This window comes from Antedon bifida, chromosome 3 (assembly GCF_963402885.1).
Source record: "Antedon bifida chromosome 3, ecAntBifi1.1, whole genome shotgun sequence".
Taxonomy (NCBI): Eukaryota; Metazoa; Echinodermata; class Crinoidea; order Comatulida; family Antedonidae; genus Antedon; species Antedon bifida.
Genome location: NC_136228.1, coordinates 12968553 through 12981897, shown reverse-complemented (window position 1 = coordinate 12981897; position 13345 = coordinate 12968553). Strand labels below are relative to the sequence as shown.

General features: G+C 34.2%; 1 protein-coding gene and 1 long non-coding RNA gene across 2 annotated transcripts in view; one reads left to right on the top strand and one right to left on the bottom strand.

Moving 5' to 3' along the window:
• LOC144838589 (regulator of G-protein signaling 12-like) overlaps window positions 1–8201 on the top strand; it is a 31613-nt gene extending 23412 nt beyond the window's left edge. Inside the window, exons 8-16 of the mRNA XM_078694009.1 lie at window positions 354–615; window positions 1189–1265; window positions 1602–1817; window positions 3265–3338; window positions 5068–5191; window positions 5301–5391; window positions 5810–5958; window positions 6094–6229; window positions 6912–8201. Coding sequence (XP_078550135.1) covers window positions 354–615; window positions 1189–1265; window positions 1602–1817; window positions 3265–3338; window positions 5068–5191; window positions 5301–5391; window positions 5810–5958; window positions 6094–6229; window positions 6912–8137 — 2355 coding nt within the window. The 3' untranslated portion in view covers window positions 8138–8201. The remainder of the gene's footprint in view (window positions 1–353; window positions 616–1188; window positions 1266–1601; window positions 1818–3264; window positions 3339–5067; window positions 5192–5300; window positions 5392–5809; window positions 5959–6093; window positions 6230–6911) is intronic.
• LOC144838616 (uncharacterized) overlaps window positions 1–13345 on the bottom strand; it is a 311214-nt gene that overhangs the window by 126926 nt on the left and 170943 nt on the right. The gene's annotated exons all lie outside the window — the stretch shown is intronic.

Genomic DNA, 13345 nt, shown 5'->3' with positions numbered 1-13345 from the left:
AACGCACAAAAAGTTTCTTATTGTATTACATATTAGACAGAAATCATGATTTGGAATTATAAATAAGTATTATTGTGTATTGTGTCAGAATTACTCAGCCCTGGTATAATTTTGAAATGCATGATCTTTTGAAATTTTAGTTTGTTTTTATTGAAAATTATTCAGTTTTAAAATGACTGCTTTAATAAGCCTATTCCAAACCATTGGTTACCTGAGAGTCATTCAGGCAGGTTGAACGCATTTTTTGGTTGGCTAGCAACCACGCAGCACCACCTACCGTCGTGACATCAGCACCGCAGAACTATACAGAGTGCCTAGAGTTTTTTTTAAATACTTTACTCATCAATTTTCAGATCTTTCATCTAATGAAATATGATAGCTATGCAAGGTTCTTAAAAAGTGATCTGTACAAACAATGCATCGTAGCGGAGCTGGAAGGACGCCCCCTACCAATCCAAGTTCCTGACAACAATGGCAATGAACAAGTTACAGGCAAAAGAGACCATGTGCATAACAGTGTATCAAGCAATGTGTCATTATCGGATGAAAGCACCATTCAGTCTCAGACGGACAACAAGAAGTGGACAAAGAGGTCTATATTGCCCTGGAATAGGAGTAAGTTAATATAGAATCAACATACACAGTGATGTAACGACTATGATCACTTACTGGATAAACCCAGAGCTTAAGGACCCCAGAGCAGTCCCAATGCAACTCCCAGCGGCGGAGGGCTTCTTATGCTCTGTCTACACTATCAAACTTTACGTGACAAAAAAATGTGATGTGATCATTTGGACATGATGATGTCGTAGCACTACCGTATTTAAGCATATCATTACCATTTGTGCACATCACACTTTTTTAGTCAAACTAGTTTGATAGTGTAGACAGAGCTTTAGAACCAGGGGCCTTTGCGCCACTGAGAGTATATTATTGTTTCCTATATATAAATTAAATATATTATTATATTAGGTAATATAATTCTTTTCATTTACAATGACAAAATAACTAGTTACGTCATTTGTGACATTGGAACATGCTTCCTCAATCGATTCCTCAACATAGTTTTGGCTGATTCTAGTTCCTGATGACCAACAACAAAATGTTCTTAGGTCGTAGGTCATCACAAAGCTCTCTCTTCACATCTGACTGAAATAATAACTTGTTATTTATTTTTTATTTTTGCAGAAAGGAAGACAAGTTCGTCAAAGGACAATAATTCTGTATCAAGTGGAGAAGCAAGAAACAGTGGTGATTTTGGACAGGTAATTATAACTGACCCATTGCCTTATTTGGTGTTCTGGAAAGTTCGCTTTCAGAAGACATTACAGAATTCACCACATCACCAATAACTTTATAAAACACAACATTGAAATTAAATGTCAGCACATTAATAATAATAATAAGTAAACAGTATACACTTCAATTATACCAGTGCAAACAACTTTAATTTTGAATTTTAAAATGATTATTTTTATTTAACCTACAGTATAATAATGCAGTACTAGTTATACTTCTATCATTGATAACGTAAATTAACATAAATGTATTTATTTTGTTTTATAAGGAAATAAAATATTTTCTTTCTAAATTCTCTTTAGGTATTTTGCAGTGATAAAAAGCTAGACGTAATAAAACCAATTATAAAGCAGCGGTCGCCGTCAAAACATTACATATGCGTTACAATACCAGATGATTCGTGTACGCGGGTACTAATACGACGTGGCTATACCATGCGATCAGCGATAGCAAGCATTTGTGAACAGCGCCATATTCCAATGGCTGCGATGGAGGTGTTTTTTGCTGACTCTAAGGAGGTAAATTGTACTTTATAAACTTGGAAATTGATTAGTACAAAACATATCTTAACCAAAAGGGATTAACCTTAATGAATTTCAGTATAAATTTAAAAAATGAAAAAGCAAAACAGCTGAATTTATGAATCCAATGTAAATGTATGCAACTGTTGAACATAAATAACTGGGTTGTCTATGGAAAAAGCAAAACCGCATTTTTATATCTAATCCCGATCTCCAATTTAGATTAAATTTGGAAGCAAGACATTGTTGTTACAATCCTAGCATAACCTCACACTGTAATGTTTGACAAATTTTGTACCCAGTCCCCCTGGGATAGCCGAATTTATGAAACCAATGTAAATGTATGTAACTGTTAAACATAAATAAACTGTGTTGTCTATGTATTTGAGCAGCTATACCCAATAGGAAGAAAAAAGGTATTATAATATTGATAAATTCCCAAAAGATCAATGTACTTGTAATCATTGTCCGTCAAAATGTTTCTTTTTACATTTCCTTTGTTTACTTGTCTGTAGGAAGTTATTAATAGTTTTTATTAGTTATGCACGTACATTTCTCTCTCTATTCTATTGTTGACTTAGCATACGTATACTTTGAAGCATTGTGTCCATATGTCCATGTCCGTGTGTATGCAATGGACAGTGTGCTTGAAATGATTTATGTTTCCTCAGAGTTTTGATTTGAGTCGTACCCATACTTTCATTGTGTCTACCACATCCTGTTCTAGCCATATTAAATTCTATTTTTTTTCTTTGCCATATTTGTTCAAATATATTCCTCATTGTATATGCCTGATTCATATCTTTCAATATTTTTTTTCTTTGCCATATTTGTCCAAATAGATTCCTCATTGTATATGCCTGATTCATATCTTTCAATTTTTTTTTTCTTTGTCGTATTTGTCCAAATAGATTCCTCATTTTATATGCCAGATTCATATATTTCAATATTTTTTTTCTTTGCCATATTTGTCCAAATAGATTCTTCATTGTATATGCCTGATTCATATCTTCCAATATTTTTTTCTTTGTTTTTTAATTTCTGATGTTTAATCACCAATCCAATTTGGTTTGTTCATGTGTATATCTAAATCTTCTAAATAATCTGAATCTTCTAAATAACCTGAATCTAAATAATCTAAATATCTTATCTTGTTTCATATATCAATATACACAGTACAGTAGTGGAAACCATTTTGTAACAAAAGTGTTGCGTGATAATTGCATGATACTATATATATGAAATTAAATAGAATTCTTGTTCTCGTACATCGGTATATCAACTTATGATGAAACAAAAATGATGAAATTTGATTTGATGATTGGCTACAACTGGCACTGATTGCTTAATGTAACCTATAACTTATATTTTTATTGATGTTATTTCTGTTTCCTTCCATACATTCCAATTTAATATTTGATGTGATTACTTTTTTCTTTATCAGGTGGTAGATCTAGAACAAGATATGGCATCGGTCGGACCTCGCCACGTCGTCATTGAGAAACGAGTTTTATTTAAGTGAGTGTCAAGTACAGGGATGTAGAAACTATTTTTCTCTGAACTGATATGCTATTCTCTTATATCACATATGTTATATGTTTTAAACAAGTTGAACTCATACACTCTTATAGCACATGCTATATGTTGTACACATGTTTCGTGTCTCTTTACAACTTGTCTCTGTTATTGTGTATGATTTTCTGTCATCTTGTGTTTTTGGCGTAATTATGTTCCTACAATAATAAATACTAAAAAATATAGTACATTATTCAGCAATAGTAATTGGCCCTATAATTAATGTCACTTGAACATTTTCTAAAGTAGATAGGATGTATATACTATTTCTAAAAAATATATATGGATATTAAGCATTTCGGAAACATGCTGAATGTTTTGAAATTTTGAAAGTAGTTTAGTTCAGCAGCAGCTGATATAAACTACTTAAAATATATGGGTATATTAAAATATTTTTATTATCTAAAATATGATTATAAAATAGATTATTTTCAATGCTGTGGGTATGATGGATCTCAATGGAGGTACAAATAAAATAAGCAAAAAGCTAAATAAAAACTATAAATTAAAACATATAAATGGTATAGCTTTTAGATAACACTAAACCTTCCTCAGTGAAAATATTTATATATAGTATACATTCAGGTTTAGCTTATTACTGTATGTACTTTAAAAGTATTGACAAATTGATTATTGGTTTAAGTTTTTCTATGCAGTTTATTTATCCAAATTGTGTGTACATACAGCATTAAAATGTACAATTTTCAAAGGAAGTCTTTAATTATAATTACCAATTTTCTTTGCAAGACGGGCCAGTGGTATAAACTTTAAATTATCGATTTGCACAATAGTTATTTATTTTCAACAATTGCTGAATGAACAATGAAAAATACAGTTTTTTTAATTTTATTATTTATACATGGTATACTGTCATTGTTGAGTTCCTTTTTAATAAATTTAATAATTGAAAATCTTCTTTTATTATGATTGTCTTGAGTGTTTGTCTTCTGTATATAGCAAGTTAAATAAATGTCTGAAAATGCAAAAGAATTATAAAATTAATTAACTCATCAACTCAACTATAATGTTATTTGTATTATAATTTAGATATTAGACCTACCCTTTCCTTTGCTAGTCTCCACCGCTGACTTTACAAAACAACCTTTATAGTTAAGATGTAGATAGTAGTATCATAGTGTCTGGACAGACATAGTTAAGTGAAATTAATACTGAAAACTAAAATTTAAGAAGTGAAACATGTTATTAACAATAACAAAATAATAGTTACATTTCACAGAAAAATTAATTATACTAAAGTTGTTTTTCAATAAATTATAGTTTCAATTTCAGTTTAAATTTAAAATTATTTTTTTGTAAAATGTTGACTTCTGGAATGGTATTCGATTGGCAGCAGGAAGTTATTAAGACCTGACTATAGGAAGAAAGATCATAGTAATTACAAAGGAACATACCATTTCATTAGAGGGTATTTCAACCTTTAAAAACTGTTACAAGGTTTTATTGTGACATTCTGCAGTGTTACAGTTTTCCATTTTAATACATTTCAGTTACTCTGTACGGCATGAGAACTGTGAACAACAAAAACAAATAATATTTATTAAATCTACATAAATTTACTGCATAGCAGCACAAAACTGGTGGCAGCCTACCTTTAAGAATGTACTAATCCACCTGGAAGTTGACTAGTCTCTTTACTGTCGTTTCATTACAGAATTGAATTACCTAACAAGAGAGTGATAGGTGTGAAGTCTAAGCCAACCAAGAAATTGTATGAAGTTCTTAAACCAATCACACACAAGTATCAGTTGATACTAGATGCCATGGTAGTACATCTAGTAAGTATTCTGAAATATTTAAACTTTCAGTGGCAAAGCTTTTACACAGATCTAGTTTTTACCATTTGTTTTTGAAAATAGATTAACAGTCTTGAAATTGTAATTTCAGATGGGTTCTCCTGTGCCCCTTGACATGGATATTATTGTTGAATCATTGGACAATCGACGGATTCTCATTGAGACAGTTGAGCAGTATAGCGGTATGTTTTAATATTTTTGCTATTATTTATTAATTTCATTTCTCCAAAAGGGTGACCTCTATTAAGGCAGCCGATTCTCGGTACTGTATCTATATCCAAAGTATCATAGGAATATTGGTAATACAACATCACATGTGTTTCACATGTATCTAGAGTACCCTAACCCTTAACATCTTACATGATACAGGCACCACATGTGATGCTGTATTACCAAATATTCCTATGATACTTCGGAAATAGATATGTAGTATATGGAGATACAGCACTGTTAATCGGTTGATTAAGGGACACCCCTATTATGGAACTCTTCGGGTTCTGAATGTGTCCCCTTAATAGGGGTTCTACTCTATTGTCTGATCAAAACACATATTTGTTAAAAATGTTATTTTCATCAAAAAATATTTTATTTATTTTATAGCTGGCACTTACAAAATGAATAGGGCTGCAACCGCTATGCCACCAAAAAGCCAAACTAAACTACACAAATCAATATCAGCTGAAAGTGTACTAACACATGGACCTGCACGGCATGTACACACCCATAAACAGAATGGTAGTGTCCAAAAGGTATGTTGGTGAAATATGTTACTGTGTAACTTTGTAGAAACATTGGACAATTATTAGAATTTGATTACAAAGCATGAATTGTTTCTTACTACCCTCGATACTCTATACAAAGGCTTTTAAATTATTTTTTTGTAGACATCTGACAAGATTCAAAAGTCCAATGAGAAGCAGGCAAAGGATGTCAACTCAACATTTGGTAGACGATTGAAAAGCCCACTGAAAAAAGTCTCAAATAAAAGTAAAGACAATATGAACCGCAAGGATGCTGATGGTAGGTAGTCTTTATGATAAATTCATCAAGTATACTTTCTCTCTCTTACAAGGTGTTACGATCTTTCACACCATACTATGTAATGTATACTTTTGTATGTTCTACTTTTTCCTTTGATTTATAATTACTTATAAAGTTTGTTTTACTTTCATTACTTTTCAATACTTAAAGTAACTGGAGCATTTTAAAATGCACTCCTGTTACTGAAAATTAATTCAACAGAATAAAAAAGAAATAAATAAATTCTACTGTACCATCTCCCCACCAGTTCTTATCTTGAGCATCATTTTTTTTCTTTGGCTATACAATACAAATGGTGTGTTTTGTTTTTCACAGTATGCATTAAGCTTAAAGATGTATTGTCCCGCAAAAACATGAAAATAAAGATTAATTATTTTGTAGTTTTAATAAAGAAAACAATAATGTTTTCACTTATAAAACGACAAAATAAATGGTTAAAAACAACCAAAAACCCATTGGCTTTTTTATCTAAATTACAGTTTTTCCAGGTAAATATTTTTTTTTCGATCCAATTATTATGTGACATTAAAATGGCATATTAAAAAAAATGTAAGAATTTTTTTTTCAGGGAGACAATACATCTTTAAGTTGCAATGCATTGTGTGTAAAATAGTAGACAACGAATAATGAATGTTTTATAATTTCTGTTCTCTCTATAAAGATTTGATTGCTGCAGTATCAAAGGCACAAGGAAGCCGTTTGAACGATCAGCGTGGCTTGACCATCCTGAATCTTGAATTACCCGACTTCTTAAAGAAATCACCAAATTCTGCTGGTGTGAACCCTCCAGAAGACCGCCCACGTACAGCAATGGGTATCACCAATGCCTACCAACTTCCAGAATTCCTGCAGAACGATGAGGAAGACCAAAACGGAGTGCACATTAGCAAGACATTAGTTTCCCGGTCAAAATCAACTCCACCAATTGCACCAACTCACTACCAAACACCATCCAACCTTCCAGACGGTATCATACCAACACACTACCAGGCTGAGGAAATATTTGGTCAACGTAACACGAATATGACAGCGCCGAAATTTAGCGATTCTATAGTTGAGAATAGTTTCCGTGAAACTAATTGGACATTGAACTCTCGTGTACATAAATTACCCGGTAGACGAGGTCTTGGATATGCAAACAGCCAATCAGAGCAAGCTTTGCATCAAAGGAAGTTTGATTTGAGAAGTTACTCTCAGAATTCTTTACAGAGTGATGATTTGAACCCAAATAACGGCAGCAATTTAAAACGTATAAATAGTTTACATTATCAGGAAGAAGAAGAGTCAACAGATAGTGAGGAGGAGGAGGATGAAAATTATGGTAACATAAATTCCACAAATAACAGCATTCCACCTCCACCACTAGAGGCGAATGAATCAACTTCGAACCTGGATATGCCGGACTATTCACCTCCAACACCAATCACCTACCATGGTCCACCTTCATACCGAAAGGTGCGATCTGAAAGTACACCTCCCCAATATGCAGGACGCGGTATTCCAGTTCCTCAGCGGCTGGAAGACGAGACCGAAGAAGACTTGGGAACCTTACCCCCTTCACCATCTACTCATGATCTTATTTTAAGCATGGAACAAGAAGAGATGAATCTTGTGAAAGATTCTGTACCAAAAACCAGTGAAAAACTGTCACCAAGTAACATAGCTATAAACCAGAAAAATGTCTCAAAACCTGATGTGACATTATCGGCTATCAATGTCCTGGAAAAACAGGATAAACGATCTAGAATGGGCATCTCCTTTCCAGCTGGCACTGTACTACAATCACCGAAAAAACAAGAAACACCTTCTTCAATAAACCAGAATCCTGCGGACAAACGCTTTGTGATCAATAAAGATGGCCGAAGATTAAGAGCAACATTTGTTTAGTATTAATTTAAAATTATGTAAAATGAAATTTATGTTTATAGGACTGTATTTTAAAAGTTTCATTTTATATCAAATTTGATATGCTTTGTAGTTATTTATAATCAATTTAATTATCATAATTTTATCAATAAAACCATGCTTATGAATATGCAAAAGCTAAATTTAAATTGCCTTATTGAATTTATATCATCTTGATAATTAAATATTGCTTATGAATTATACAAAAGGTAGATTTAAATAATAATAAAGTCCTTGCTTGAAGATATATTGAATTTATGTAATCATCTTGATAATTAAACATTGCTTATGAATATGCAAAAATAGATTCAAATATTAATGAACTTCCGATAGCCTTCTTTAACACCTTGCTTGTAGATATATTGAATTTATGTAATCATCTTGATAATTAAACATTGCTTATGAATATGCAAAAATAGATTTAAATATTAATGAACTTCCGATAGCCTTCTTTAACACCTTGCTTGTAAATATATTGAATTTATGTAATCATCTTGATAATTAAACCCTGTTTATGAATATGCAAAAGATAGTTTAAATATTAAGTTTTAACTATTATAAATGTTGCCTTCAATTTAATAACACCTTTCTTGTACTATACAGATCATGTTGGCAGTCATGGGGTAAACTTAAGTAACAAACGTTTGTTGAGTATTAAAGATGTATTGTCCCTCTCAAAAATAATTTTTCACATTTTTTTTTTAATATGCCATTTTAATGTCACATAATAGTTATCCACTTTGACCAAAAATTGGATCTGAACAAAATTTATTTACCTGAAAAAAAACCTGTAAATTAAAGAAATAAGGCCCAAATTGACTGCCAGCCATTGGATTTTTGGTTGAATTTAACCATTTATTATATTTTATAAGTTAACACATTTTTTTTTTTCTACGAAAGTGATTACCTTTATTAAAACTGCAAATAACCTATTCAAAGTCTGATTTAATTAAATCTTCATTTTTCATGCTTTTTGGGGACAGTACATCTTTAACTTCTTCAAAATAACTAAACTTAACTAAAAAACTCAACGGTAAAGTCCAAATTGAATACGCGTACCAATTGAAATAATAATGTTAATAACAGGAAAATGTTTGTAACCATGAAATATAAGTTTTTTTTATGAATTAGTAAAATGTATAGACAAGATTTAAATGAATTCCATAAATTGAAACATGTTGTATAAAAGTGTATATAAAATCAGCATTGATCCTACAGTGAAGGCTGCATACAATGTATATACATTTAATGTGTGAACATAATAAACAGTATTATTATTATTATATATGCTTTGATTATTCTCATATTATTAAGACATCAGAAGTATCACTTTATTGTATCGAATTTTTAAATTAATATAATTGGTAATTTTTGTATCACAAATCATTTAGAAAGAACAAGTTTATGTATATTATTCATTGTCAAACATTTTACTAAATTTGACTGTCTATCTTTTGGTTTAATTGATATTATTTATGATGGTTTTTCTTTTTATTTCTTCCACTCACTAAAACAGTATAATGTTAATTTCTTCCATAACTGATGGATTGTATAGATTCTAACCAAATGAGTTTAATATCTATTATATATTTACTATATTGGACCAATTTCTCATATTTGTTTTAAATAGTGCCTTGTGCATTCTTGATGAAAATATGTTGGTTGTAAATTTGTATTATTATTAGTTGTCTATTTACTTTAGATTTTATAATTCACTTATCACAAAATAATAACAAACAGAGATCTCAACTTGAAAAAATGACTTGGGAAACTTGGGAGACTCCTGTTATTATTGGGAGACTCCTGCTATTATTGGGAGACTCCTGCTATTATTGGGAGACTCCTGCTATTATTGGAAGACTCCTGCTATTATTGGGAGACTCCTGCTATTATTGGGAGACTCCTGTTATTATTGGGAGACTCCTGCTATTATTGGGAGACTCCTGCTATTATTGGGAGACTCCTGCTATTATTGAGAGACTCCTGCCATTATTGGGAGACTCCTGCTATTATTGGGAGACTCCTGCTATTATTGGGAGACTCCTGTTATTATTGGGAGACTCCTGCTATTATTGGGAGACTCCTGCTATTATTGGGAGACTTCTGCCATTATTGGGAGACTCCTGCTATTATTGGGAGACTCCTGCTATTATTGGGAGACTCCTGCTATTATTGGGAGACTCCTGCTATTATTGGGAGACTCCTGCTATTATTGGGAGACTCCTGCTATTATTGGGAGACTCCTGCTATTATTGGAAGACTCCTGCTATCATTGGGAGACTCCTGCTATTATTGGGAGACTCCTGCTATTATTGGGAGACTCCTGCTATTACTGGGAGACTCCTGCTATTATTGGAAGACTCCTGCTATTATTGGGAGACTCCTGCTATTATTGGGAGACTCCTGCTATTATTGGGAGACTCCTGTTATTATTGGAAGACTCCAGCTATTATTGGGAGACTCCTGTTATTATTGGAAGACTCCAGCTATTATTGGGAGACTCCTGCTATTATTGGAAGACTCCTGCTATTATTGGGAGACTCCTGCTATTATTGAGAGACTCCTGCTATTATTGGGAGACTCCTGCTATTATTGGAAGACGCCTGCTATTATTGGGAGACTCCTGCGATTATTGGAAGACTCCTGCTATTATTGGGAGACTCCTGCTATTATTGGAAGACTCCTGCTATTATTGGGAGACTCCTGCCATTATTGGGAGACTCCTGCTATTATTGGGAGACTCCTGCTATTATTGGGAGACTCCTGTTATTATTGGGAGACTCCTGCTATTATTGGGAGACTCCTGCTATTATTGGGAGACTCCTGCTATTATTGGGAGACTCCTGCTATTATTGGGAGACTCCTGCTATTATTGGGAGACTCCTGCTATTATTGGAAGACTCCTGCTATCATTGGGAGACTCCTGCTATTATTGGGAGACTCCTGCTATTATTGGGAGACTCCTGCTATTATTGGGAGACTCCTGCTATTATTGGAAGACTCCTGCTATTATTGGTAGACTCCTGCTGTTATTGGGAGACTCCTGCTATTACTGGGAGACTCCTGCTATTATTGGAAGACTCCTGCTATTATTGGGAGACTCCTGCTATTATTGGGAGACTCCTGTTATTATTGGAAGACTCCAGCTATTATTGGGAGACTCCTGTTATTATTGGAAGACTCCTGCTATTATTGGGAGACTCCTGCTATTATTGAGAGACTCCTGCTATTATTGGGAGACTCCTGCTATTATTGGGTGACTCCTGCCATTATTGGAAGACTCCTGCTATTATTGGGAGAATCCTGCTATTATTGGGAGACTCCTGTTATTATTGGGAGAATCCTGCTATTATTGGGAGACTCCTGTTATTATTAGGAGACTCCTGCTATTATTGGGAGACTCCTGCTATTATTGGGAGACTCCTGCTATTATTGGGAGACTCCTGCTATTATTGGGAGACTCCTGCTATTATTGGAAGACTCCTGCTATTATTGGAAGACTCCTGCTATTATTGGGAGACTCCAGTTATTATTGGGAGACTCCTGCTATTATTGGGAGACTCCTGCCATTATTGGGAGGCTCCTGCTATTAACGGGAGACTCCTGCTATTATTGGGAGACTCCTGCTATTATTGGGAGACTCCTGCTATTATTGGGAGACTCCTGCTATTATTGGAAGACTCCTGCTATCATTGGGAGACTCCTGCTATTATTGGGAGACTCCTGCTATTATTGGGAGACTCCTGCTATTATTGGGAGACTCCTGCTATTATTGGAAGACTCCTGCTATTATTGGTAGACTCCTGCTATTATTGGGAGACTCCTGCTATTATTGGGAGACTCCTGTTATTATTGGAAGACTCCAGCTATTATTGGGAGACTCCTGTTATTATTGGAAGACTCCTGCTATTATTGGGAGACTCCTGCTATTATTGAGAGACTCCTGCTATTATTGGGAGACTCCTGCTATTATTGGGTGACTCCTGCCATTATTGGAAGACTCCTGCTATTATTGGGAGACTCCTGTTATTATTGGGAGACTATTGTTATTATTGGGAGAATCCTGCTATTATTGGGAGACTCCTGTTATTATTAGGAGACTCCTGCTATTATTGGGAGACTCCTGCTATTATTGGGAGACTCCTGCTATTATTGGGAGACTCCTGCTATTATTGGAAGACTCCTGCTATTATTGGAAGACTCCTGCTATCATTGGGAGACTCCTGCTATTATTGGGAGACTCCTGCTATTATTGGGAGACTCCTGCTATTATTGGGAGACTCCTGCTATTATTGGAAGACTCCTGCTATTATTGGTAGACTCCTGCTATTATTGGGAGACTCCTGCTATTATTGGGAGACTCCTGTTATTATTGGAAGACTCCAGCTATTATTGGGAGACTCCTGTTATTATTGGAAGACTCCTGCTATTATTGGGAGACTCCTGCTATTATTGAGAGACTCCTGCTATTATTGGGAGACTCCTGCTATTATTGGGTGACTCCTGCCATTATTGGAAGACTCCTGCTATTATTGGGAGACTCCTGTTATTATTGGGAGACTATTGTTATTATTGGGAGAATCCTGCTATTATTGGGAGACTCCTGTTATTATTAGGAGACTCCTGCTATTATTGGGAGACTCCTGCTATTATTGGGAGACTCCTGCTATTATTGGGAGACTCCTGCTATTATTGGAAGACTCCTGCTATTATTGGGAGACTCCTGCTATTATTGGGAGACTCCTGCTATTATTGGGAGACTCCTGCCATTATTGGGAGGCTCCTGCTATTATTGGGAGACTCCTGCTATTATTGGGAGACTCCTGTTATTATTGGGAGACTCCTGCTATTATTGGGAGACTCCTGCTATTATTGGGAGACTCCTGCTATTATTGGGAGACTCCTGTTATTATTGGAAGACTCCTGCTATTATTGGGAGCCTCCTGTTATTATTAGGAGACTCCTGCTATTATTGGGAGACTCCTGCTATTATTGGGAGACTCCTGCTATTACTGGGAGACTCCTGCTATTATTGGAAGACTCCTGCTATTACTGGGAGACTCCTGCTATTATTAGGAGACTCCTGCTATTATTGGGAGACTCCTGTTATTATTGGGAGACTCCTGCTATTATTGGGAGACTCCTGCTATTATTGGGAGACTTCTGCCATTATTGGGAGACTCCTGCTAT